This window comes from Sturnira hondurensis, unplaced genomic scaffold (genome assembly GCF_014824575.4).
Source record: "Sturnira hondurensis isolate 20B ecotype Veracruz unplaced genomic scaffold, ASM1482457v3 Scaffold0021214, whole genome shotgun sequence".
NCBI classification, from domain to species: Eukaryota; Metazoa; Chordata; class Mammalia; order Chiroptera; family Phyllostomidae; genus Sturnira; species Sturnira hondurensis.
This window is the reverse complement of record NW_028093845.1, coordinates 9,674,022-9,700,632: the sequence shown is the minus strand read 5'-3', so window position 1 is coordinate 9,700,632 and position 26,611 is coordinate 9,674,022. Positions and strand designations below refer to the sequence as shown.

General features: G+C 37.9%; 2 protein-coding genes across 4 annotated transcripts in view; one reads left to right on the top strand and one right to left on the bottom strand.

Annotated features, from left to right (window-relative positions):
* The window catches only part of INTS12 (integrator complex subunit 12), a 29,241-nt gene extending 11,785 nt beyond the window's left edge, over window positions 1-17,456 (bottom strand). Inside the window, exons 1-3 of the mRNA XM_037031853.1 lie at window positions 17,366-17,456; window positions 6,033-6,197; window positions 2,200-2,352 (exon numbers count right to left, since the gene is read on the bottom strand). Coding sequence (XP_036887748.1) covers window positions 2,200-2,352; window positions 6,033-6,188 — 309 coding nt within the window. The 5' untranslated portion in view covers window positions 6,189-6,197; window positions 17,366-17,456. The remainder of the gene's footprint in view (window positions 1-2,199; window positions 2,353-6,032; window positions 6,198-17,365) is intronic.
* Window positions 17,457-17,521: 65 nt separating this feature from the next.
* Window positions 17,522-26,611, top strand: part of GSTCD (glutathione S-transferase C-terminal domain containing) — a 152,977-nt gene continuing 143,887 nt past the window's right edge. For all 3 annotated transcript variants that reach the window (XM_037031851.1, XM_037031852.1, XM_037031850.1), the window contains exon 1: window positions 17,522-17,742. The gene's annotated coding sequence lies outside the window, so the exon portion shown is untranslated. The remainder of the gene's footprint in view (window positions 17,743-26,611) is intronic.

Sequence of the window (26,611 nt, the reverse complement as noted above, 5' to 3'; positions counted from 1 at the left end):
TAAGAAAAATAAACCAACAGGATTGTATCAAACTAAAAAGATTTTTACACAGCAAAGGAAATCATTAATAAAATAAAGACAACTCACTGAACAGGACAACATATTCACCTAATGGCACATCTGATAAGGGATAAAATGGGCAAAGAACTTGAATGGACACTTTTATAGGGAGGACATGGAGATGGCCAAAGATATATGAAAAGATGGTCAATGTCAGTAATCATCAAAGTAATGCAAATTGAAACCACAATGAGGTATCACCTCACACCAGTCAGAATGCCTATCATCAGTAAATCAAAAAACAAGTGCTGGCAAGGATGTGGAGAAAAGGGAACCCTGTGCACTGTGGTGGGAATACAGATTGGTGCAGCCACTATGGAAAACATGGAAGTTTCCCCCTACAATAAAAAATGGAACTGCCTTAGGACCCAGCAACTCCACTTCTGGGTATATAGCTGAAGAAATCCAAAACATTAGTTCAAAGAATATATGCATCCCTATGTTCACTGCAGTGTTATTTACAATAGTCAAATTATGGAAATAACCCAACTGCTCATCAATAGACAAGTGGATAAAAAAACTATGGTACATACATACAATGGTATATTAGCCATAAAAATGGCATACTATTTGCAATAGCATGGATGGACCCAGAGGGTAGTATGTTAAGTGAAATAATAAATCAGTCACAAATACCATATGATTTCACTTATATGTGGAACCCAAAGAACAACATGTAGAATCTAACGAACAAAACAGAAACAGACTCATAAATACAGAGAACAGATTATGGTTGTCACAGGGAGAGGGGTTGGTGGCTGAATGAAAAAGGGGAAGGGATGGAGAAGTATACATTGGTAGTTAAAAAAGTCAGGGGGATGTAAATAGAGCATAGGGAATACAGTCATTAATATTGTAATAACTATGTATGGTGCCAGGTGGGCACTGGAAATACTGGGGGGAACACTTTATAAAGTACATGGTTATCTAACCACTATGACGAACAACCGAAAGTAATATAAAATAATACTGAGTATAAGTTACAATTGAAAAAAATAAAAAATACAAATGAAATATATTAAAAAGAATAATAAGCTATCCAAAGTTTATATATTACCATATTTAGTTCAAAGCAAATTCTGTTTCCTATCTTTAAGATAAAAAAGTTATAGATATACCTGTTACACTGGCAAAAATTAAATAATCTGGAATTTGGAATTCTTACACTTTATTGGTGAGAGTACAAATTTGGTGTTGTACCTCCACTCTGCATAGCAATTTGCCTGGTAAAATGGAAGATGTACGTGTCCCACGACACCTTTTACAGAGGGATACAGCCTACTGCAGCTATCACCACTTGTGCAGAGGTAAGCATAGAACAGCTTATTGAAACTTCTCTATAATAGAGAATGGGGGTAAATAAGCTAATTGCTCATTAGTTGAGGAGTCGCTAAACTGGTTTATTTATGAACTGGATATTATATGGTAGCTGAAATGTTCAGATCTACATGTATCAACATAGAAAAATTTCGCACACACACACACACACACATATATACATATGAATAGCATTTATATAAATTTAAAAGCACAGAAAACAATACAATAAAGTTTATAAATAGCCAAAATATTTAGAAAAACTATAAAAACATATGGGACTCATATATCTCACCTTAAGGGCAGGAGTTATTATAAAATTTTTAACATATTTACTACTAAGTGCTAATATCTCAAAAATTGATGATGTGCAAAAATCATTTGAAATAAACAACCCAAGAATTACTTGCAGTCCTTTTAAGGCACATGCCATTTTGTAACAAATTTCACATTTAGTCATTTATGCTTTAGTCTTTATTCTTTCTATCTTTATTTATTACTTTACTCTTTTCTATCTTTTCTTGTCATCCGTTCCATCTAGAACATTTGAGTCATGGATTCAAGTTTATACTTGAAATTAGTACATGTCCTAGGGCCCAAGTATTTGCTGACAATGACTTCAGTAAACAGTTAAAAATACTTGTATATTTACTCATTTTTCAAAAACAATCCAACATCTATAATTACCAACATATATTTACTGAATGATTATTATGTACATTTTACCACTATTACATAAAAGAAGTAAGCACAAAATATTGATTCTTGCCAATGATGGGCTAATTTGCTTTGCATTTTTACCAGATTAAAACAAAATCTTACCTTATCAGCAGGTCTCTTTTCAGCTTCCTTCTTTACCTTTTCAGTTGTGAGAGCCTTGCCATTATTATTGCCAGAAGGAAGACTGGATGATGTTTTGGGCTCCTGCTTAATAGAAATAGTTTTTGTGCTTGCAGTTTTGGGTGGCTCCACATCCTAAAAGTTGAAATAAAAGGATATCTGTAGCCCTGCCTGGTGTAGCTCAGTGGACTAAGCGCAGGCCTGGAAACCAAAGGGCTGCCAGTTCGATTCCCAGTCAGGGATCATGCCTGGGTTGCAGGCCAGGTCCCCAGTAAGGGGTGTGCAAACATCAACCACACATTTGATGTTTTTCTCCTTCTCTTTTTCCTTCCTTTCCCCTTGTTCTAAAAATAAATAAATAAAATCTTCAAAAAAAAAAACACCCCAAAACATACCTGTAATTAAATATTTAGGCTAACATATCATAAAGAAATATATTATAAATCCAAAGAATTTTCAGTTGAAAATTAAGACATCATGTTGTGACTCATGTCCTTTCCTTTAAACAGCTTTATGGAGAAAAAAACCTGACATATAAACTGTATGTATTTAAAACATAAAATTTGATCAATCATACCTGTGAAACCACACTGTAACCAATAGCATCATCCTCCAAAGTTTCCTTGCGGCCCTTTGTAATCACTCCTAGAGGTATACATGCTATAGGAACTACGCCCTTCAATGGTCAAGCAACCACTATCTGCTTTATGTAACTATGGATTAGTTTGTATTTCCTAGACATTTATATAAATGGAATCATACAGCATGTGCTCTTTTTTTGTCCTCTTTCACTTGGCATATGTATTTTGAAATTCACCCATCTTGCTGAGCATATCAACAATTCATACCTTACACTGCTGAATAGCGGTGCATTGAGTGGCTACACCACAATTCATTTATCCATTTATGTACTGATGGGCATTTGGGTTGTATGAAGTTTGGTGCTATTATAAGTAAGTTGTTATGAATGTTCATGTACAAGTCTTTTGTAGGAATACACTTTCACTTCCCTAGAGTACAGGTCTTGGAGTAGAATGGCTGAATCACTTGGTAGGTATAGGTTTTTAACTTTTTAAGAAACTGTCAAGCCATATTTCACAATGGGACACCATTTTACATTTCCACCAGGGGTACCTGAGAGCCCCAGGTCCTTCACATCCTCACCAACACAGGTGTATGCCTGACCTTTTGAATTTTAGACATTCTAATAGGTATACATTAGTATATTATTGTAAATTTAATTTACATTTCCCTAATGACTAATGATATGAGCATTTTAAGTGTTTACTTATACCATACACATATCTTGTTTGGTAAAATGATAAAATTTTTGGCCCATTTTTAAAAATGGGGTTGTTGTTTTATTAAGTTTAAAAGTTCACAGATTCTTGACACAAGTCGTTTATCAGATTCATGATTTACAAATATCTTCTCCCAAGTCTGTGGCTAGTCTTTCATTTTGTTTCAAACTTCTAACCCTTATTCTTACTTTATAGTTTTGCTGATATATATACTTAGCATCTATCATTATTAACAGTATAAAAAGTTTATGTATATAGCAGCTCCTTGTAATTGTCACCCCTTCTCCCAAAGGACGGTATTTCCCTGCTATTCTAAGTAAAACATTGGCATGTGGTTTTATGTACTATCACAGAAGAGTATTATCACAGAAAAGGAAGAAATGAGAAATGGGCTTTAGACTTACTGGTAGCAAGGCTTGCTTTACTGGTGGGCTGATTATCTAAACTGGGGGTTGGAGAGCTAAAGCCTGTAGGATAAATCTGGCTATTTTTATAAATAGGGTTATATCTGAGCACAGAAACACTCACTCATGCATGTATTCTCTGTATCTATGGCTGCCTTCACGCAACCATGGCAGAATTAAATAGCTGTGACAAAGACCAACCGGCCCACAAAACCTAAAATATTTACTATTTGACACTTTTCAGAAAGTTTGGTGATGACTCATGTAGACTTTTAAAAATGTCTTTTTACGCAGATTGTTAATAATGATAATAATTATTTATTAATAGATTATTAACATTGTTAAAATGTTAATAATTCAGATTAAACCTAAAAGTGCATTGCGTCTACAACGTAAGAAATTGAAGATGCAGTCTTGCAGTATTTAAAACTATTATCTAATTCAGCAAAGAAGATGCTCAGGTCATCAATGGATGAGTTAAGTTCTAATTTCATTATTTCACATTTGACTTATTTACATAAATAAAAATATTAAACAATTTTTATGTTGGAACTACACTAAAAAAGCCAGCTATTAGTGTTTATAAGCAGACTACTTCTTCCAGGTGATTCTTATGAATGCTGAAGTTCGAAAAACTCTGCTATAAATCATTCTCACACAATTCTAGAGATAGAAATGTTCAGCCAAAGGCTAAAATTAAATGAACCTGTGCTTTTTCTAATGCTTCCCCCCAATGAGTATTTTCTCTAAATGAGCAAGAGAAATAACTTCCAGTTAAAAACCTAAGGGCAGCAGGCTTTTTAATAACAACGATTTTTTTTGTACTTTAATAGATAAACTTCCTTTTGTTTTAGAATCTCAAAATACCGCTCCTTTAGTAATAATAGGGTTTTCCCATTTGGAAAACACCAATACTTAGAAACAGGATGATCTTGGCAGTGTGTTTGGTAGAGTGGTATTAACTTGGGTGGCTTGAACTCACTGAACCGACCAGAATGAGAATGGCAGAAAAATGAGGTCACAATAAAGAGTCTTGAAAGTACCAGAGCTAATGCTAAGAGATGGCTATTTACTTGGGTCCCTTCCTGACACTTGGCCCTGTCTTGAGTTTGAGATTTTGGCTTAGACTGGGTGGTCATTTAGTTTTTTCCTCCCCTTTTCAGTTTGGTATCTGGGTTCACAGACCCATGTGACTTGGGAGTTCTAGGGCTAGAAGTTTACAAAGGTTTAAAAGAATGCCTTAGAAGATATTAGAGAATATAACATGAACTACCATTCACTAAGAGCCTACTGTGTACCTCACTCACAGTGCACTAGGTGACTTACATACTTTATCTCTTTTATTTTCACAACTTTGCAAGGTAGTTCTTATTATCCCCAGTTTACTAATAATGAAAAGGAGGCTAATGAAATGAAGCTACTATGTACAATCATTTCCTTACTGTAAAATGAGGAAAATAATTAATACCTATCACAATTAAAATTATACACATGTACCACTCAGAAAAGCACCTGGGGCAGACTAAATGTTCAGGACATGTTTCTACTACCACACAACTAGAAAGAGGGAAGCTGGGATTTAAAACAGGTGTGCCTGGTTCCAAAATGTCTATTTTTTTTAATAAAAAGGTGCTTGGTCACTTTGTTATAATCAGGATTGGAGCTATCTCATAGTTAATCTATGCCTTTTTTTCCCTTTAAATTTTTCTATACATATTCAATTCATTTCCCTGCAAAATCCCTGACCTTCTACTTCATGATTTTCCCCCCTAAAACATTAGAAGATAATTACAAGGTGCAGTTTCATTCAGCAGCTTAAAAAAAACATAGTATGATAATAAAGAATTTAAAATTAAAATTTATCATAAACGGGTGGGTTTTCTACAGATAAAGTAGTAGAATAGCATATCCCTACACCCAGCTTTCTTTTCTACATAGTGTATAGTTCTCTAAAAGCTTGAAGGAAGAAAACAAAATGAAAGAATATAGTTCCTGCATGCCACAGAAAAGATTACTTTGACAGAGAGACTTCTATGACGGTCTAAATATTAACACTGTACTACTACAGAGCTTACAATACTGCCTCTAAGTTTTTTATTCACTTAGGTACCTTTTGAGATGGACGGTAACTTGAATCAATGCCCCGAGCCAAAGACTCATCAAGTAATGCTTTTAGCTTTTCAGCAGAATCCTTACTCTTTGAATGTAAGAAGCCTAGTGCTTTCAAAAAAATGGGATCGAGTTCCAAGTTCACAGCAGCAGCCATTACAAACACCTGAAAGAAAAAAAAAGGAGGGTAATCTAGAGATGTGTCAATTGTAAATCTGTAAGTTATTTTGTTTATAACAAGTAATGTGCACATGATACAAAATTTAAAACATCCAAACTGTTATTACAGACAGGAGCAAATTTCTTTCTGAACACTGACTAGCAGATCTAGTTCTTTTCCCCTGAAGCAAGAATGTTACTAGTTTTCTGTGTATCCACATCCACTTTTAAAGTCAGACAAGCTCCCCGCTGCCACAAAGACCCTCCCTAACTCCAATTTAAAATACACACTTACATATGTGCAAACATTCCCCCACCCCCGGGGAGAGCAGCTCTCATAAAATATCAGTGACCACCACCCCGCACAACCCAAAGGAAGAACCAGTGAAGAAAAAGGTATCTAAATTTGTGAAAATAGATACTAAGAAAAATGTTAAAGTATGATTTTCATTCATTTTTAAGACCTAGTGATACTTAGCCATAAGAGACATTTTGTTAAAATACAATGTTGCTGGCTAGTTTTCTAAAAAATTAAAGCATTATCCTTTAAACCCTTTTCTGGTATTATCAAAATTTCTTACTTGGACTAAGTAACTAGCCTTCCTTTAGCATACAATATTACTATCCTGTAAACACAGGAACATTTTCCTGACTTGAGCTTGCCATTGCAAGTTGATTTAATAAATTAAAGATGGCTTTTTTCCTATTCTTTGGTATGGTTAATAAAACATAAATTGTTTTTGCATTCTAGACTAAAACAGCCCAAGATTTTATATATATATTAAAATAAAATACACACTTACAGTTCAGTACACATGAACCTGATGTGTTCAGGTCAAGTTTACTTTATATCAAAATGCCTTCTCAAACCTTATTTCCACAATGGGGGGAAAAAAGATCTAATGTGGGGGCAGGGTATCACAGGAGGCCAATGGTTAGAGGATGCACTAAGTAACGACCTATAAAAGGGCACTGCTGCAGCTTTTGCCTCCGATCTTCGTCTCCTTATTTCTCATCTCCAATCTTGCATGTCTCAATATCATACTAATGATAATCTCATTGAATCACATTTAGATTGTGGTATCTCATGCCTTACCCTATTTTTTAAAGATTTTATTTATTTATATCTAGAGAGAGGGGAAGGCAGGGAGAACGAGAGGGAGAGAAACATCAATGTGTGGTTGCCTCTTGCACATCCTTAACTGGAACCTGGCCTGCAACCCAGGCATGTGCCCTGTCTGGGAATCCAAATGTCACCCCTTTTGTTTGCAGGCTGGCACTCAATCTGCTGAGCCACACCAGCCAGGGCAATTACCTTAACCTATTTTTAAAAAGCAGGGATTCTAAGGGATGGTGTCATATCTACCTAAAATAAATAAAGAAATAAATGAAATAAATTATAGATAATTTATATACTTACATATAAATGTAAAATTTACATATATAAAATTTATGTGTGTGTATATGACAATATACACACCCTTAGTATGGTAATGCTCTGTGGCCTAAGGAGCTTAAAACAAGAAATACATTAAAGACTTATGAAATTTCAAAACATTAAAAGAGTCGTCCGTCCCCCGCCCCGCCCCAATACCAGTGCTATTCCTGTGGCTCTGCTTCTCCTTGTCACTTTTTCAAATTTCTTCCAGGCAAGGAATTATTAAAATGAAAATGTATACTTTGTGTTCAATCATTTGATCAATATTCTATGGCTTGGACTATTCTTCTGTCTTTTAGGTTAATGTTATAATAATGCAACATGCTTGCACTGCTGGAGTTCAGGGTTTGTCAGCAATTGCACAGTAATCTTTCATTTTCAGAGGTTTATAAAGCCATTAAAACTTGCTTTAGGTTGAATCTTGGCATATGAGAACTTAGCCTGAAAATGGATAAATGGATTTTATTTGTTCCTTCTCCATCTATTTACCCCCTAAGGCTTCTCCAACTTTGATACCACACACACACATATAACACACACACACATACACACAACCTCTAGGCTTTGTTTTTAAGTTTTCAAGAAGATATTGAATATCTATCCGATAGCCTCAAAATAGTTGTCAAATTCTGTGCTCTACTAAAATATATGAATCACCTATGAGAAGAAAAATAACCTACTTCAGTTATATTAATAAGAATTTATGAAAAAATGAGAAGCAGCCTTGGTCATTTCTTAAGAATGTATTAATACATATACCACCTATATATAATAATAGGTACAGAAGTGTTACTTTTATTTTTTTAAATATATTATTTATGTTTTTAGAGGAGAAGGGCAGAAGGGAGAGAAACATCACTGTGCGGTTGCCTCTTGCACGCCCCCTGCTGGGGACCTGGCCCACAACTCAGGCATGTGCCCTGACTGGGAATTGAACTGGTGACCCTGTGGTTCGCAGGCTGCTGCTCAATCCCCTGAGCCACACCAGTCAGGGCAGAAAGGTCGCTTTTAAATTCATTCATGAAGCTGGTCACTATATATATTCTGAGGAGAAAACAGCTGTCCGTTAAAATGTCCATAATAAAAAAGGTAAAATCGCTTTTCTTCCTGAGTACATGAGGGAAACACAGCCTAGTCTTTCTATTGACCTAGCTTTTTATAGCTAAGGGGCATAATCGTTTACTTATCCAGAACAATGTTTTAAGAAATACTGACCAAAGGGTTGATACTTAGACTATTCCTTATAATATCCTAGAAAAACCATTAAGAAACATGGAAATTCTGTGCTAAAAAGGAGAAGCAAAGTATTTACGGTCATGCATTTCCATAATCAGAGATTAAAGGTTTACAATCCAGGCTAGTGACCAGGGCCAGCAACTCCATTACAAGACCACAGAAGTCATGTTATCAACACCAACATCCAGCTGGAACCTTGGAGCCAGTTCTGTTTCTGCAATCACAAAACCAAACAGGCTTCGCACCCCAGCCCTAAATTACTAACACTCAAGCCCAGTGGTCTCCACAGAGGAATACAAGGAGAAAAAATATTAGATTTTCTTTTTAATTTTTTATTGAAAATAAACTGTTAATATACAGTTACAGTAGCATATGCATACAGTTGATAAATACTCATACATGGAAATGTGTTCAAACATTTTTTAATCAGTGATGAGAAAGTTTGGAGGTGACTGCTTTAGCATGCCTAGCATATTTTGGTTTCTCTATTCCTATATACGTACATATATCCATTTCTATATACCTATACCTGTCTCTACAACATGGCTGCTTTAAGATACAAACTACCTTCCCCATGCAAATCCCTGAGCGCTCTCATTCAGTTCAGCCCTTCTCCCTCTCCACATTAACTTCACTGCTGGTCGGTCATCATCTTCTAGATCCTATTCACCACCAACATATATTTTCCACTTTTATCCCAAGCACTCCTTTTGTCTGTTTACCTCTAACTACTCCCCCCACCCCACCTCCAATCACCTCTCCCTCAAGTACTGTTCCTTTGACTTATTCCTACTCAGAAAGTAAAAGGGCTACAATGACCTCACTCTATATTGCTGCTTTGGGAAAAATACTCCATGACCACCATTTTTCTTCATCTTCCTTCGAAATTCACAGCTGCATCTTTACTGTGGCTAACGTATAAAATATTTGCACCAAGCTCATCTTCCTCTCCACCCTGCCATCATCTCCGGTAATTTTGGTGTCTACGTTCACATCTTCTTCAACTTCCTCCACTCAGTTCAGATCTTCAACACCAAGGAGCTCCCTCTTCAGTTGATAAAACTTGAAATTTGTCACAACTACTCTCCTCTTCAGCTATAATCAACTCTCACTTTGACTACACTCTCCATCACTCCATGTCTCCAACGCTTTGACCCAGGGACCTGTTTAGGGCACCAAGCCAGTCTTTCTTTCTTTTCTCATCTCTTTACTCCCTCCCACCTGTACTTTGAATTTAGAGAGGCCTCCAATTTCCCGTTCCTCTTGCTTTCTCCCTACTGGCACCTTCTTGGCCCAACATCTCTCCCTCATCAGACAGAAAACAGTAGTTGGGCCTAAAATAAAGCACTCATGGTGATGTGTTTTATCCTATTTATTTACGTATTTTACTGTAAACTGATTATATCAGCCTGGCTCCTACAGACGGCTGAGTTTTTCTGCTTTAGGAAAGACAGGCTCTTGAGTCAGGGTAACTTATGGAGCCTTGAGCAAGGCTTTCCTAGAGAACTAGGAGAGCCTCAGTCTAATCATTTGTGAAACCAGAACAACTAAGCTGCCTAGTATAGAAATGAAAATCAACTGAGATCGGGGAGGAAAGCATGTTGGGAACTATCCTCCCCATTTTCTTGCCTTTCCTGGTTTCTATTACTTCTCTTGTTTGTTACTGGCAAATGAACATGTAGTGAAAGAAATTTATTTTCTTTTTACTTAAGTCCTAAAGAGGTCAGCAACTGTGGTATAACTCTGTCAATTTATCTCCTTTATTATCTCCAAAAATATTTTTTCTGGAGTTACACCCACCATATTACTTCTGTACAATTCCCTTCTAAAACCTTATGATAAAAATTGACTATAAAAGAACCATATCATTCTCATTGTAGATTAGAATTTCAGAAAACAAGGTTGGGTGGGGAGCGTATGTAAAGATAGAGATAGATAACTAAAGTAAATTTAATGCAACATTGGTTTAATTAAAATTTATGTATTGCTTTTTAAAAAGCCATAGAATTAATAATTACACACTAGCCAGGCAGCTCAGTTAGAACACTGTCCTGATACACCAAGATTGTGGATTCAATCTCTTTCTCCCTGCCTTCCTTTCTCTTAAATCAATCAATCAAAAAATTAATATTTATCACTTAAAAAATGCCAATAACCTAGCAAAGTGGTAGAAGCGGAGTGGATGGGAGTAAATTCTTAGCTCATACTAGAAACTGTCTATGGCAAATACATACAGTAACAGAAATTTCCTCTAGTGAACAATGTTCTTTTTTTTCCATCCCTTTTTTTCCTTTTTGATTTATTTGTAGTATACCATTTATTTACTACCCGGCTTACATTCCATGGTTCAGCCTTTCACAGACCTTTCTAGTACTCTAAGCACCCATGTCCCATAGCCCTACAGCGTCACACACTTTACAGCCTATCATTAATACCTTCTCCCTGCCTGCCTCCAAACTCTGAGTGACAGGTGGCACACACAAGGCCTGCAAGCTGAATCGCGCCCTCCAACCTTGTTTTATCCGGTCCCGCACCTTGTGTCTACCTGCAGCAGTGCTGAGCTCCATGCCCGTGGTTAAGGAGTAGTTAGTTACATTTATACAGTCCTAAGATTACATTTGGCCCTTTGAAGGCAACTGGGAGACTGACGTGGCCCCTGGTGAAAATGAGTTTGACATCCCTACTCTAAATGCAGTTGAGAATAAAACACTCACTCTGTATCTTCTGAGTTAACAGTATCAGCTAGGTACTCGGTACAATTTAGCAATCCTATCACACTTCTCCAGTCAACTCACTTTCCCACTTCCTGGAAAGATCAGTTATATTTCTCCCTTTTCTTTGAAACTGCTTGTCTCAGTAGATGGCCTCACCTAATTCAAGGAGAAAATAGATGCTGTCAAAGATGAAATCAATCAATTTCCTGCTACCTTATCTACAAACTTACCTGCAACCATCCTTTCCTATTTCCCAACTCATAAATAAGGAGGTGGCTCTCCATGTAATGCCACATGTACCTGGATCTATCTCTTTCTTACCCCTCTGGAATCTTGAGCTGTGGATTCTGTATTTACTGTCTTTTCACCCCCACCCTCACAATCTCCTTCCTTATACTGCCGTCATTTCATTAACATTTAAATATAGTCAGGCCTCTTCTATCTTCTTCATTTCAGGGCAAAACATACTAAGAAAGTTGACTACATTTTATACTCTTTCTCTTTATTTCTTCTACTTATGCTGCATTTTGTGCAATTTGGCAATTTGGCCTTTGTCCCAGCATTCCATGAAAATGCTCTCACCAAAGTATTCAGAGCCTAAGTCCAATAAATATAATAAACACTGTTTTTTCCTCCTCCTTTTTTTCAGTCGTCTTGGTAGCTTCCTCCTGTTGCACTTACACAAAAATAAGTTCTTCAAGGTTGGGTTCTGGATCTCTTCTTCTCATTCGAAACCTTTTCAAAATGTACCCCCTGGACAAGCAGCACAGGCAGTACCTAGGAACCTGTTAGAAATGTAAACCCTTGGTCTCCACCACTGGACCCACTGAATTCTAGGACTTGGGCCCAGAAATCTGTATTAAACCTTCCATATGTTCCGATCCACTCTAAAGTTTGAGAATACTGCTTTAGACCACTTGATCTACACCCTTTGCCAGAGATTATAAATTTATCTCTCCAGCCCATGTGTCTCTTCAAAATTTAATTGCCAGCTCAAGTTGGATATGTCACTGGTACCTCCTACTCAACATAACTAACAGAGCCACTCGTAAGCTCTTGATTTGTTTCCCAGCCAGTTCTTCCTCTAATACTCCTTTCTCAGCTGATACCTACCATGCTCCAGCCAGAAACCTACTTCTTCAACTCTCCACCCCCATTCAATCACCAAACATCTTAAATTCATCCACCTTTTTCAATCCTCATCACTACCACCCCTAGACTGAACTACCATCCTCCTTATAAGGCCCACAGCAGTAACTTATTCAGTCTCCCCACAACCACTCTTGTCCCCCCCAAAATCTTCTCATATCACTCATTTGCTTAAAATGCTCCTTAAACTTCTCACTGTCCAAAGGTTAAAGAACAAGATTCTTAACAAGGTCTCCAATGCCCTAAATGATCTGGACATGCAAGCAATCATGACAGTACCTGGCACCGAGTACATGCCCATTATATGATACCCAGCACCTCAAGCTAGTCCCACTCTCTCTGAGGTCGCCACACAACTTATTTCAAGTCTTTCAACCTATCTTTTCTACCCCAGCACTTCAGTCCAGTGACCCATCCCCCATCTTATTCATTCTTCAAGTCTCATTTCCTGCACATATTCTTACTGGTCCCAAAACATCCTGTAGTTATTTGTAATAGTTACCACACTGTTAATTATGTAAACAGTGCTTGTCATTGTCACTGGAATGTAAATCCCATGAGGGTCAGCACTAGACTGGTCTTACCACAAGTCTAGCAGAGTGCCTGGCAGATGGTAGGTACTCAGTAAATGCTGGCCATGTTAACACATGTTTTTTACTCCCATTTTCAAAAACTTTCTCCTCCTTCATTTCTTTTCTATTCAGCTTTTCTGGTTTTCCTCTTCTATTTCTGACTAGTCATTGTCTGGCTCATCTTCTCATCCCTGTTGTTCTTCCTACTGCCCAAGTATCTCTCCTTGCCCATTTTCATTAGTTCTTGTACCAATTTTTTCCTTGGTAATCTTATATACAGGAGGGGGCAAAAGTAAGTTTATACTTGTTTGTATGGAAAAAGACAAGCAGGTTATGATTATTACAGGAGCTCCATTAACTCTGTGTTTCCTGGACCCACAACTATAAACCTACTTATGTCCACACTTATATATCATGTTTTCAACTATCAATATCTAGGCAGATGACTCTGCAAGTCACTCCCTGTAATGCAGGAGCCATCTTTCCAGGCAGACAACTCCCCTCCAAGTGCCAGCTCCCCTCCAAAAGGAACAGCCCCATCATGTGGAGATTAAGCCTGGCTGATGAGTACAGCTTGAGGCTATATCATTGATTAAGTTTAACAAGTAAGGCAGGTCTCTGAGACTTTAGCTGACCCTCCCCTGGGCTGAGTGTCGGTAAAAGCCTGCCTTGGTGGGCAGCCTGATTCTTTCTGCACACAACAGGCCAAGCAGAGGGAGTTACACGTTGTTGATTGCTGATAGCTACAAGCAGGCTGCCCAGGCCAATCATAGGCAGTGTCTAACACAGGTATGCACCAGAGCCTTTGCAGATGTACCTAACACACAGAAACAAATACACAGCAGCCAAAATGGGAAGACAAAGAAACAGACCCCAAAATGAAAGAACAAGAGAGTTCTCCAGAAGAATTAGATAAAATGGAGGCAAGCAATTTATCAGATAGTTTAAAGTAATCACTATAAGAATACTCAACAGCATGAAAAAAGGCATAAAAACTATAAAAAGGGCCAATCAGAAATAAAGAATGCAATCTCTGAAATAAATAATAGGCTGGACGGAATAAACAGTAGGTTAGAGGATCAGTAAAGTAGATGACAAAATCATTGATTTGGAAGACAAGGTAGAAAAAAATACCAAAGCACAGCAGCAAAAGGAAAAAGGAATTTTAAAACATGAGACCTTAAGAAACATTTTGGACAGCATGAAGCATAACAACATTCGCATCACAGGAATACCAGGAGAAGAAAGTGAGCGAGGGATCAAGAACCTATTTGAAGAAATAATGACTGAACTTCCCTAATCTGGTGAAGGAAAAGACACACAAATCCAGGAAGCTCAGGCAGTCCCAAGCAAGTTAGGCCCAAACAGGCCTGTACAGAGACACATCCAAATTAAAATAACAAGGCTTAAAGACAAAGAGAGAATCTTAAAAGCTGCAGCAGAAAAGCAGGTATTTACCTACAAGGGAGCTCTAATTAGACAATCATCTAATTTCTCAAAGGAGACAATTCAGGGCAGAAAGGAGTGGCGTGAAATAGGTGATAAAAAGCAAGGACCTACAACCAATGCTACTTTACCCAGCTNTAATCTGGTGAAGGAAAAGACACACAAATCCAGGAAGCTCAGGCAGTCCCAAGCAAGTTAGGCCCAAACAGGCCTGTACAGAGACACATCCAAATTAAAATAACAAGGCTTAAAGACAAAGAGAGAATCTTAAAAGCTGCAGCAGAAAAGCAGGTATTTACCTACAAGGGAGCTCTAATTAGACAATCATCTAATTTCTCAAAGGAAACAATTCAGGGCAGAAAGGAGTGGCGTGAAATAGGTGATAAAAAGCAAGGACCTACAACCAATGCTACTTTATCCAGCTAGAGTATCATTTAAAATCAAAGGAGAAATAAGGAGCTTCCCAGACAAGAAAAAGCTAAAGGAATTTGTTTGTTAGCGCCATACCAGTATTGCAACAAATTTTAAAGGGCTTGCTTTAAGAATAGGAAGAAAAAAAGAACAGAGGAAAATAGTCTAACAATAAAATGGCACTACATACACACCTATCAATAATTACCTTAAATGTAAATGGCTTAAATGCTACAGCCCAAAGACATGTAATACCTGAATGGATAAGAAAACACGACCCACATATATGCTGCCTCCAAGAAACCCACCTCAGATCTAAAGATACACAGACAAAAAGTAAAGGGATGAAAAAGATATTTCATGCAAATGGAAAGGGAAAAAAAAGCTGGGTCACCAATACTTATTTATATCTGACAAAATAGAGTTTAAAACCAAAGCTATAGTAAGAGACAAAGAAGGACAGTACATAATGATAAAGGGGACAGTCCAACAAGAGGATATAACCCTTGTACACATTTACACACCCAACATAGGAGTACCTATATAAGTGAAGCAAATCTTGATAAAAATAAAGGGAGAGACAGAATTACAGTCATAGTTGGGGATTTTAACACCACAGTGACTTCAATGGATAGATCTTCCAGACAGAAAAATCAACAAAGAGACAGTGGCCTTAAATGGCCTCAAATGGATTTAACTGATATCTTCAGAGCATTTTGCCCCAAAGTAGCAGAATATATACTTTTCAAGTGCACAAGGAATGTTTTCTAGGATAAACCACTTGTGGTTTAAGAAGAATGAAATTAGCCCTGATTCTTTCTTAAGAAAATTCTTAAGAAGAATGATTTCATTTAAGAAGAATGAAATTAGCCCTGGCTGGTGTGGTTCAGTGTCCCGAGCACAGACCAAAAGGTCACCAGTTCAATTCTCAGTAAGAGTACATGCCTGGGTTGCTGACCAGCTCAGCGGCTGGGGGCATGCAAGAGGCAACTGATTGATGTTTCTCTTCCTCTCTGTTTTCCTCCCTTCCCCTCTCTCTAAAAATACATAAATAAAATATTTTAAAAAAGGAAACTCAAACCTACTATCACCCCCCCCCAAAAAAAAACCCCTAAACATCAAAAAAAGCGAAAGTGAAACAAAAACACCTTTTACACAACGGGGTACTTGTATAATATTGCTATCTGCAATACTCTCTTCCCAGTCCTTCATCAGGCTTAAATTCATTAATCCACTAGACTGTAAACTCCATGAGAGCTGGGACTTTTTTTTTTTTTAAATTCACGGTTATATACTGTACCTAGTGCTTGGAACTTAACAAGCATTCAAAAGTGTGCATTGAATGAAGCGGTTTTTGCTTAAGTAAGACTTATTAAGGGTTCAGTGATCTTCGGTTTAGATCTACGATCTAGGGTGGGTCTGCATATATAAATATATGCTTTCCCCTAGATCTCGTTCCCAACCCTATATGCCAATCTTAAAAAAAAAAGTCCTAAGTTTTTCCATCTGCTCGTACACGACCGGACGGAAACTGACCTTATTCAAGCATAGTGAAACATTAGGATTGCCATCTCATAACGGCTCTAGAAAATTTTGCCCTTTATGTCTTTGCAAGATCGTGCAACCCTTTCTAAGAAGCACCCTTGCGAAGATATTGCCCTTTTCATTCCTCCACTGAGTCTCTGGTCCTGGGTTATATTGATATCGTAGGGACCCGTCTAAAGAGGCAGCAGCCCCACCCCCACCCCGATTCCAAACCAACCAAGTGACAGAGAACCTGAAAAGCGACAGCAGTCACTCAAAGGAATGTCTATCTTTTTCTCAAAGCATAGCATACCAAAGGCCTAGCACGAGGGAAGGTCGCTGAAAGGGAGCCCGAAAGGAGATTAAGACACGGAAACAGCAAGCTGTATAGAAAAGTCGCCGAAACCTTGTGAGGAGGGTCCGAGACAGTGTTTCCAGGACTTAGCCCTTGGGACCGTACCCTCCGCCCGCGTGCCTGATCCCACAACACCCGCGGAGGAAGTCGAGCCCTCATTGAAAAAGGAGAGCGGTCAGCCTGGGACACGCGACCGCCCTTAAGTCAGGTTTCTTCACAAGAAGCGGGGAAACTAAACTCGTTCACGGAACTACTCTCCCACCTCACCCCTCGTGGAGGTCTCGAGCCTCCCAGCGGCGGCAGGGAGGGGGGTCGCTCGTCACAACTCACCGCTCCGCCCCGCTACTCCGTTCTTTCCCGGTAGCCCCTTCCGAACTGGTCCCGGTACCACGGCCTCTGAGAGCCGGGAACAAAAGTTGCCGCAGCACAGTCTGGGGGACGTTTTCGTTGTTACACGGTAGGAAGTGACGTGACCTCTTTTTCCGGTCCGCCGGATTATGAATGACGGCAGGCGCTGCGGTTGCCCAGACACGCTGTCTGTTGTTTGTCACGCATCCTTTCTGGCAGCGAGTGCTCTGCTCGCGGAGAATCCAGAAGCGGCCTCGGAATCCCAGCTCGGGCGGGGCGGGGCGGGGCGGGAAGGCGCAGGCGGCCCGTGTCGCTGACACGTTCACGACCCTCCCTCCTGGCCGCGCCCCTGCGACCAGGTAAAGAGGGCGCTCAGGCTGCCGCCGACTCAGTGGCTGCCCACCGCCAATGTCTACCTACTCTTTGCATCTGGGGATAACAGGGCTGACGATGCAAGGAAAGGTCAAGGACATGAGTTAGTGTCCTGATCTCTCTCTCTCTGGCCCTCATTGCCCATAGCATCCGAGGGTGCGGGTGGAGGGCTCCGGGCTTCCTCTACTACTTGAGGGGGCGGGGGGGGGTGTGGATGGAGCAGCTTCTAGTTGCAGGAGTCAGCGGGGGTCGTTTGCCCTTTGCTGCTAATTTTCAGACCTCTTGCTTCACGCTCTAACTTTTTCTTCTTTGACACTTAGTTTTCCACTCCACCTCTTCTGAGCATACTGCTTAACAATTGCTCCATAGGGCTTGCTTGTTTCATTTTGGGCCATTCGCTTCTTCACTTCGGTTTTAAACTTCTGTAGAAAGTTTGCGTTTAACTTGCATGAAAGTTGCTTTGACTTCAGAAACGTTTGCTAATTAATACACGTACTTCCCATGCCATCTCTCTACCTGGTTTGGGGATTAGGTGATTTTTAAAAAATGTTCACATGAGGATATGTTTATTGATTTTAGAAAGAAAGTAGGGGAGAAGGAGAGAGGGAGAAACATTGGACGTAAGAGAGAAACGTCAATGTGAGAGGTAGAATAGGTTGTCTCGTGGAGGCGCTCAGACCCGGGACCTACTGCAACGGAGGCACGTGCTCTGACCCGGAATGGACTGGCAACCTTCTGGTGTACTGTACAAAGCTCCAACCAACTGAGCCACTCAGCCAGGGCTTTCCTCTTATTTGCCCTGCCAAGATCTCATTCCTGTCGTAAGTTCTTGAGTGTCAAGGAAATGCCAGCATTTAATATATCTCGTGCTAAATTGTTAATAAAGAAGGTAGGCTGCTACTTTTTTCTAAGCTTATCTATAGAAGGTGTTTAAAGGAGGAAAAAACAAAAGCTGGCAAGAACTAATGTTACAATTTTAAACCTGTAAACATGATCATTTAAATATTATAAAATAAATGGTCTGTTATAAATACAACGGAGTGATTTGCTGTCATGTTTAATAAACCATGAAGCTATCTATGCGAGTTGTTTTATTTTTTTAACCGCCCGGTGGGGAATATACACTACTCAGGATTGCCTTAAGCATGTCATTGGAAATTGTGTTTGAGTTATACCTGAAGGCAGCATTTTAATAGGTCTCACTTCAAAAATAAGTGAAAAAGTCAGATTTGAGAATCACTTTATCAATTCTTTTATTTAACACTTGTAATTGTTTGCCTGCTTTAAACAAAGCTCAAATTTCAGCAGTGGTGGACCCATCAAGTTTTTTTTTTTTAAGTGTGTTTAACTTTGTAGCTTTTGTATCATCTGCGATTTGAAATAATAATAAATACTGAGTAGCCAATGGCTTTTCTAACAGCAACAATTTAGCAGACCTTGAAATTTAACAGATTCTGCTGCCAGTCAACTAAAACATCTGTGGTATACACACAGTTCTCCAGTATATGTTGTTCTTATCTTAAGTTGTCAAAGGAGCCTCCTAGATTCTGTTATGGTTAGTACTCGCAATGCAAAGATTTAAACCACCGAGATCACACCAACACAAGTATTATTTGTTGTAGGGACTCAGTAATTTTATTTCAGGCTTGCTGATGTTTTGAACATGTTAGCATTTCATGCTGTGAAATCTCTATTAATTATGAGGTCTGGCTTAGCTACAAGCATTATGAATCTTTGGCAACAAATGATTCCCTGATATTCAAGAAGATGGCACATTTCCTTTATGATTAAGATTACACTGAGCTTTTATACTTTTAAACATTTTTTTTCACTTCTTGCCCAACTAAGAAAGCAGCTAATTGTAGATTTTGTTTTCTAGAACTTAACGATATGCATTTCCACATTACAAAATATGATGAGCACTGAAATAGCTGTTTTTTCTTTTTTTTGTTAATCTTTAATATTTAAGGTAATTAGCTGCTACCTAATTCTGTAGGGGCAAGCTTTTTTAAAAAAAAATCTATATTACTGTAATAAAATAGGGTGAGATTTGCAACCAAGTAGTGTTACTTTGTGAAATGTATAAAGCACAAGCTAACTCCATAACATTGAGTGTTTGATGTAGTAAGGAACTTAAGGGGTTTAAATTTAAGTTGTAATCTAAGAAAAATGAGTTTGCAATTTTTTCATGCTTATAAATTGTGATGACCTATTTATTTTGTACAATATAAGTAGTTTATATACATGCAAACTTAGGGTATCACATTTATATTCTACCATTTTGTGACCAGGCTTTCAGCCTAAGAGAATATTTTTTTCAATATTTGGGGCAGTACCTTTTCAATTCAGCATGAACCTCTTACCTTCCCTGAGAAGTTTGGAAATAGCATAACTTAGGGCTTGCCCATAAACAATTATATATTTTAATAGTGTCAATGAATGAGCAATTTTGGGGAAAAGTTATAAAAGTAATAGCCAATATTTAGGGACTTATTAATATAATAAACATTGTTCTATTTTTACAGCACACTGTGTGGTAATTATTGTTACTACTGTCCCCATTTTATAAATGAGGAAACTAAGGCACAGAAAAGTTTTATATTGCTTCTGAATATCAAGACCAGGATTTGAATCTGGCTAGCTCCAGAGTTTAGACTCTTATTCATTATTTTAAAGTTATTGGTATATAAATATTTGACTTCCTAAGTCAGTACATATAAAGAATCTGGTTATATTCCTGGTTCTCTTGCCTGAAAATCAACATACATAAAAACCTCTGTGTTTTACTTACATGTTTGGATGAATTCTAGTTATTCATTCTTCTAGTTCAGCTCACAGAGGTGATCTTAGTTCTTTAATAAATAGATGGCTCTTAAAATAGATGTATTCTTTTGGGAGAGAAAGAATAGTGTTAAGAAGAATGGGGTTTGTGCCATGCTAAGACTAAAGTTCTCAATAGTACTCATTACAGTAATTACCGATACTCATTTATGTACATTCATTCATTTATTTTTTGAACTAAGTTTTTACTATGGTTAATTTAAGCATTGGAGATGCACTGTGAGGTAATAAGTGCTATACTCATGAAGTAAAATAGACGAGGATAAGGGGCTAGTGAATGGTGGGAATTGAGGTTGTCAGGAGAGGCTGCTCTGAGTTAATATCCTGAGGCCTCAGCTGAATTAAGGAGCAAATGATGTGCATATCTTGAAGAAGAGCATTCTAAGTAGAGGAAACAGCAGGTACAAAAAAATCTCAAGTGTGCATATTCCTGGCATCTTCCAAGAACAGCAAAGAGAGCAAGCTGGAGATGAGTGAACAAGAGGATGGAAGGGAAGGAGATGAGGTCAAGAAAAAAAGGAAAGCTGGGGTCACAGTGGGCCCTATACAGACTGTTAGGACATTTAGATTTTAGTCTAAGTGTGCTGGGGAGCCGTTGGACAGTTCTGAGCATGGAACATGATCTGATTTATGCTTTGAAGGATTATCCTGACTATCGGAGTACTCACTGTTTGTGTGGAGACTAGAGGAAATAGTTAAGAATGGCTTTTGCACTGGTCTTTGTAAGAGCTAATGATGACTGATACTAAGATGATAGTGATGGAGGTGCTAAGAAGTTGGATTCAGCACATATTTCAAAGGTAGAAATAGTAGGTTGTGAGAGAGACTGAGAGGAGATGAGTGAGACTTCAGAGTTACAGGTCCAGACATCTAGGTGAGTGGTGGTGTGCTTTTTTTTTACCAAGAGGCCTGGACTACTAAAGTAAGAGGAGCAGGTTTAGAAAAATGCCTAAGTTGAGATGTCAAACAGGATACAGGAGTCAGATGTTCAGGAGAAAGGATATAAGTGAGAAATATAGGAGTCGTAAATGCTATTTAAACCTCTGGCACTGGAGAACAGGGCTGTTATTGTGAGTTGTTGGCTCATTAACAGGTCTTAAAATCAGTTTAGTGAGTGCTAACCAACACTAAAAAAAAAAGTGGAAAAAGAAGCACAGAGTGAAAAAATACCCTATATCTCCCATGTAGTGGGATATTTCTCCATAATTCTTTTGTTTCAGTTTTATTCGGTCTATAATAAGTTGCATTATAAAATGTATTTCTTCGTGTGTGGCATTTGAAAGCCAGTGCTCAAAGGAGTGAATGTAGATTGAGAATAGAGCAAAGCATTGAGCCAAGGGTCCTTAAGTGGTTTGAGGAGGATCCGATAAAGACAATGAAGAAGACATTATCAAATCCAGTGCTAAGAATGGTTAAGTAACCCTGCCTTTAGAACAGGGTTTTTTTCTCCCCCAGTGATTGCTTAAGATAACATAATTTCTAATGATTTTTACGATGGTAAAGTTGTTGCATACGTAATAATCCTTCGAGTCGGCTCTGACTCCTGCTGGCCCTGTGAATGAGTGATGTCCCCACTGTCCTGTCCTCAATAGCTCTGCTCAGCTGGAGACTCGTACCTATGGTTTCTTCTATGGAATTCATCCATCTCATATTTGGTCTTCCTCTTTTCCTGCTGCCTTCTATTTTTCTCTATCATTAGTGTATTTTCTAAGGAATCCTACCTTATGTGCCTGAAGTAGAGCAGCTTCAGTTTTGTCATTTTTGCCTGTAGCTGTATTTCAGGGTTAATTTGCTCTAAGATCCACTTATTTATCTTCCTGGTGGTCCAGGGTATTCTTAGAGCTTTCCCTCAACACCGTAGTTCAAGTGGATGCATTTTTTTCCCCTTAGCCTTCTTCACCGTTCAACTTTCATATCCATAGGTAGTAATGGAATAATAGGGTGTGGATGATATGAACCTTGGTCTCTAATGACACATCTTTGCTTTTGGAGATCTTTCCCTAGTTCTTCTATAGTTGCCCTTCCCATCTCAGCATTCTCTTGGTTTCTTGGCTGCAGTCTTCTTTGAATTATTGATTGAACCAAGATAAGCAAAAATCTTTAACAATTACAGTCTTTGTTACCTTTATTAAAGTTGTATATTTATTCTGTAGTAATGGTGTTTGTCCTCTTAGTGTTTAAATGCAGTCCTTCTGCTTTGGCACTACTTTCACATTCATCAGAAGTCAGTTCAGCCCTCCCTGGTGGGATTTAGTAGATAAGAGTGCTGGCCTGGGAACCAAAAGATTGTCGGTTCGATTCCCAGTCAGGGCACATGCCTGGGTTGCAGGCCAGGCCCTCAGTTGGGGGAGTGTGAGAGGCAACCATGTTTCCCTCTCTTTCTCCCTCTCTCTCTAAAAATAAATAAAATATATATTTTTAAAAGTTGGTTCAAATCATTGCTAATTTCTGTCAGTGAGATGGCATCATTTTTCATTCCTTAAGTTATTGCTATTTCTTCCACCAGTTTTCACTCCTCCCTTTGAGTCCAGCCCAGTTTTCCATATAGCATGTTCCACATAGAGATTATACAGGGAGATAAAACACTCTGTTGTTTGACACTATTTGTAAGAACCTGACATTGCTGTTGCAATCAAATTCCAACATGCTTCAATTTATGAAATTATAAATTTATAAAATAGTGCTATTTATATTAGAAAAATAACAATTCCTGAATGCTTTCAAATAAGATCCCTTTATAGATTCACTTGCTTTGTGGGGTGGGGGGGATTTATGTATGGTTCTCATTCATGTACTAGAAATAAAATGTACTTTTAAGGATTGTGAAGATTAGAAGTAATGTCTGAAAGTTCTCGGTCCTCAGCACATGGAGGTGGAAAATAAAATGCACATAATATTATTTAGGATTTTATTATTTGTTCACTTAACATATTAAGATCCTGTCAAATTCCAGGCACAGTGATATTTTCTTATTTGAGAACAAATAAATAAGTTATATTTAGTTGCCATAGATCAAGACTTAAATTTTGAGCACAAAACTTTCCAACTTATTTTTCAGCTTCTGGAGAAATATGCTTATTTTCAGTATGTTTATTGCATTTTCTCCCTCTGTGTGTGTGTGTCTGCATGTGGATTTTATATAAGAAAACATCTATAAAATGCGTTTCCCTTTTTATATAAGAAATGCTTCAATTTATCAACATCTATATATATTAATTAGAATGAGAATGCAAAAATACATTGAAATGGCTAAGATATTAAAACTGTGACTTCTTTGGTTGTTTAAACTCCCTTGGAAGATTTCCAAGTAATGAGACCAAAGCTTAAATATTTTCTTCTTACCTCTTTATTCCCTTTGCAACATTCCCAAGCAAACCGACATGCCCAGCGAAGGGATGCCCACCCTGTCAGCTCCGTTCGCTCCCGAAGTTTGGGTTTTTGTGTGCTGCTGTCTTATTTTGTTTCTGGGTGGCACACGTCAAAGCTGAGAAGGAGCAAGTGACACTCCTTCTGTGCTGTCAGGAATGTAATACGGAGGAACAGGGGCGGTGTCCCCGGAGCTCTGGAGACCCCGGAGATGAGTCTGCAGGGCCTACCTCTTTAAAGCTCATGACATACATTAATGAACAAAGGAATTCTCTAGGCAGAAATGGAGAAGGAAAAGGAGGGTTTCTTTGCCTATTACATTTGAAAACTTCAAGCAAAAACTGTGTTCTGATCTGTTGCAACATTAAAGACACACTGCAAGCCAAAAACATATCAAATTTTTATAAGTTTGTTAAGACTTAACATTTATTTTAGAAATTACATCTGTACTTTGTGAGGAGAAATTGCCCAGGGAGAGTAGGGTTTTTTTTTGTTGTTTTTTTTTTAACTTCAAGATCATTAAGTAACATTTTAAATCTTTTAGGGAAAAAAAAAACCATCAACATCTATCTTGGAACAAATTTTTTTGTTAATCAACAGTACTTTGCATTTTTCCCCCAGGCATCTCATTAATTTTTAGATATCCTTCTGGGCAGGTTATTGCTACTCTATCTCATTGACATTTAGCAATAATAAGTGCTGCTGGAGAGAATAGTTTATATAATATATAAAAGCCTATTCTCAAGGTTCTTATGTGCCTTAGAATGTGACAAATATACATGCACCTTAACTTTAAAAAGTATTTCTACATTTTCTAAATGAATAGCTTTAACACAATATGATACTGTTTTCAGGTCTGTGTGTGTGTGTGTTTATTATTTTTTTTCTTTTAAGTGTTAGGACCAGTCTCACAATTACTGTTTCCCACACTGCTGGGCAAATGAAGCTGATCATGTTTTAAATCTGGTTCTTGGGGCACTTCCGGATCTTCTCCAGCATTCCACTGTCAGAAGGACTCGCGGGGATTGGTAAATCAGTCAGCAACAGGCTGACAGGGGCAAGCCCCTCAGAGAGACTGTCAGTTTCCTAGAAAATGTTGGTTTATTTTGCCTGTGGGCCTATATATATATATAAATATAAAATTTTAAGTCGGTTCTAGGTTTAAAAAAAAGGCACTTAAGCTCGGGGAAAAATGGTTTCCATGGGTTAAAAAGCTGCTTTTAAATCACATGAAATAGTTTTCCTGTAGATAGTCTTATTTTTTTAGACTACAACAGGCAAAAAATGTTCCATTCATTTAATACATTTGTAAACATTCATGGTGATGATCATTACAGAAAACTAAAAAATTCAGATAGGTGATCTCTTAAAGGAGCAACAAACTATGGTGTGTGTCTGCTGGGTTTGAATAAAAGAAATATAAAACAGTAATGATAATTTACATTATCAAGAGGTTTTCTAAGATTGTATCTTACTAACTACATACCTTTGTTATAATAGATCATTAATTCTTTAATAGAAAAGTTGAGGACCAAAAAGCTTAAAGAATATTTGACTATTTGCTTTTGATTAAAAAAAAACCTAAGGAATTTAGACTATTAAAGGAAATTTATTATGTTCAAGTTTTCTTAAAGTTTAGGGTCCACTAATATTTCACATGTACTTAAAAGAAAGAGTTGCATGTATATTTTAAGGGCTTTTAAAATAGTTTTTCTTCTAATAATACCGTCTTCTATTACTACATGTTTCCATGGTGAATGCTTTTAAAGAGTGCCATCTAGTGTCAATTTCTGAATTGTGATTTATGAATAAGAACATGGGGAATTTTAGACCCAGGAAATGTGAAAATCAAACAAGAAGTTATAATTGACAAAGATCTTAAGGACTGTAACTTGAAGATACTATCAATAATTTGACCTCAAAATTGCATATGTTTACATCTTTAAAATAAGTGTTTATATTCATTTATACATCCATTCAACAAATACTTCTTGATATCTATATATAGCAGAGACTGTTCTGGCATAGTAGTGAGCAAAACGAAATTTCTGGTCATGGAACATTTTAGTTTGGATAGACAAAATAAGTATATAGCATATTACAACAGTGATGAGTGCTATAAAGAAGATTTAAATGTAATAGCCCAGAACACCTCAGAGTTGACATTTCACTAAGTGCCTGAAGGAGATGAGGGCATGTTCCTGGCACTGGAAGGCCCTGAGGGGGAATATCCCTACTATCTTAGGGGAGTAACAAGGCACTTTGGCTGGAAGAGAGCTGAAATGAACCCAGAGACAGAAAAAGAGGATTAGATCGAAGAATCTTCGCAGATCTTTGTCGGAACTTTGCCTTTTTCTGAGTGGGATGGGAAGACATTGGAGGGTCTGAGCAGAGAAGTGGCATACTCTTCAGTTTTGACAGGATCACTCTGGTGGCCGCGCTGAGACACGACTGGAGGGCTGTAGGTTGGGAAGCAATGTCAGGAGGTGAACACTATGACCTGAAGAAGAGGTGATGGTGCTTTGGGTCACAGCGGGAGCAGTGAGGATGTTTGGAAATCAGATTCTAGATCTATATTGTAGGTAGAACCAAAATAACTTTTTAATTGACTGGTTATGGAGGTGAAAGAAAGGAATAATTAACAATGGC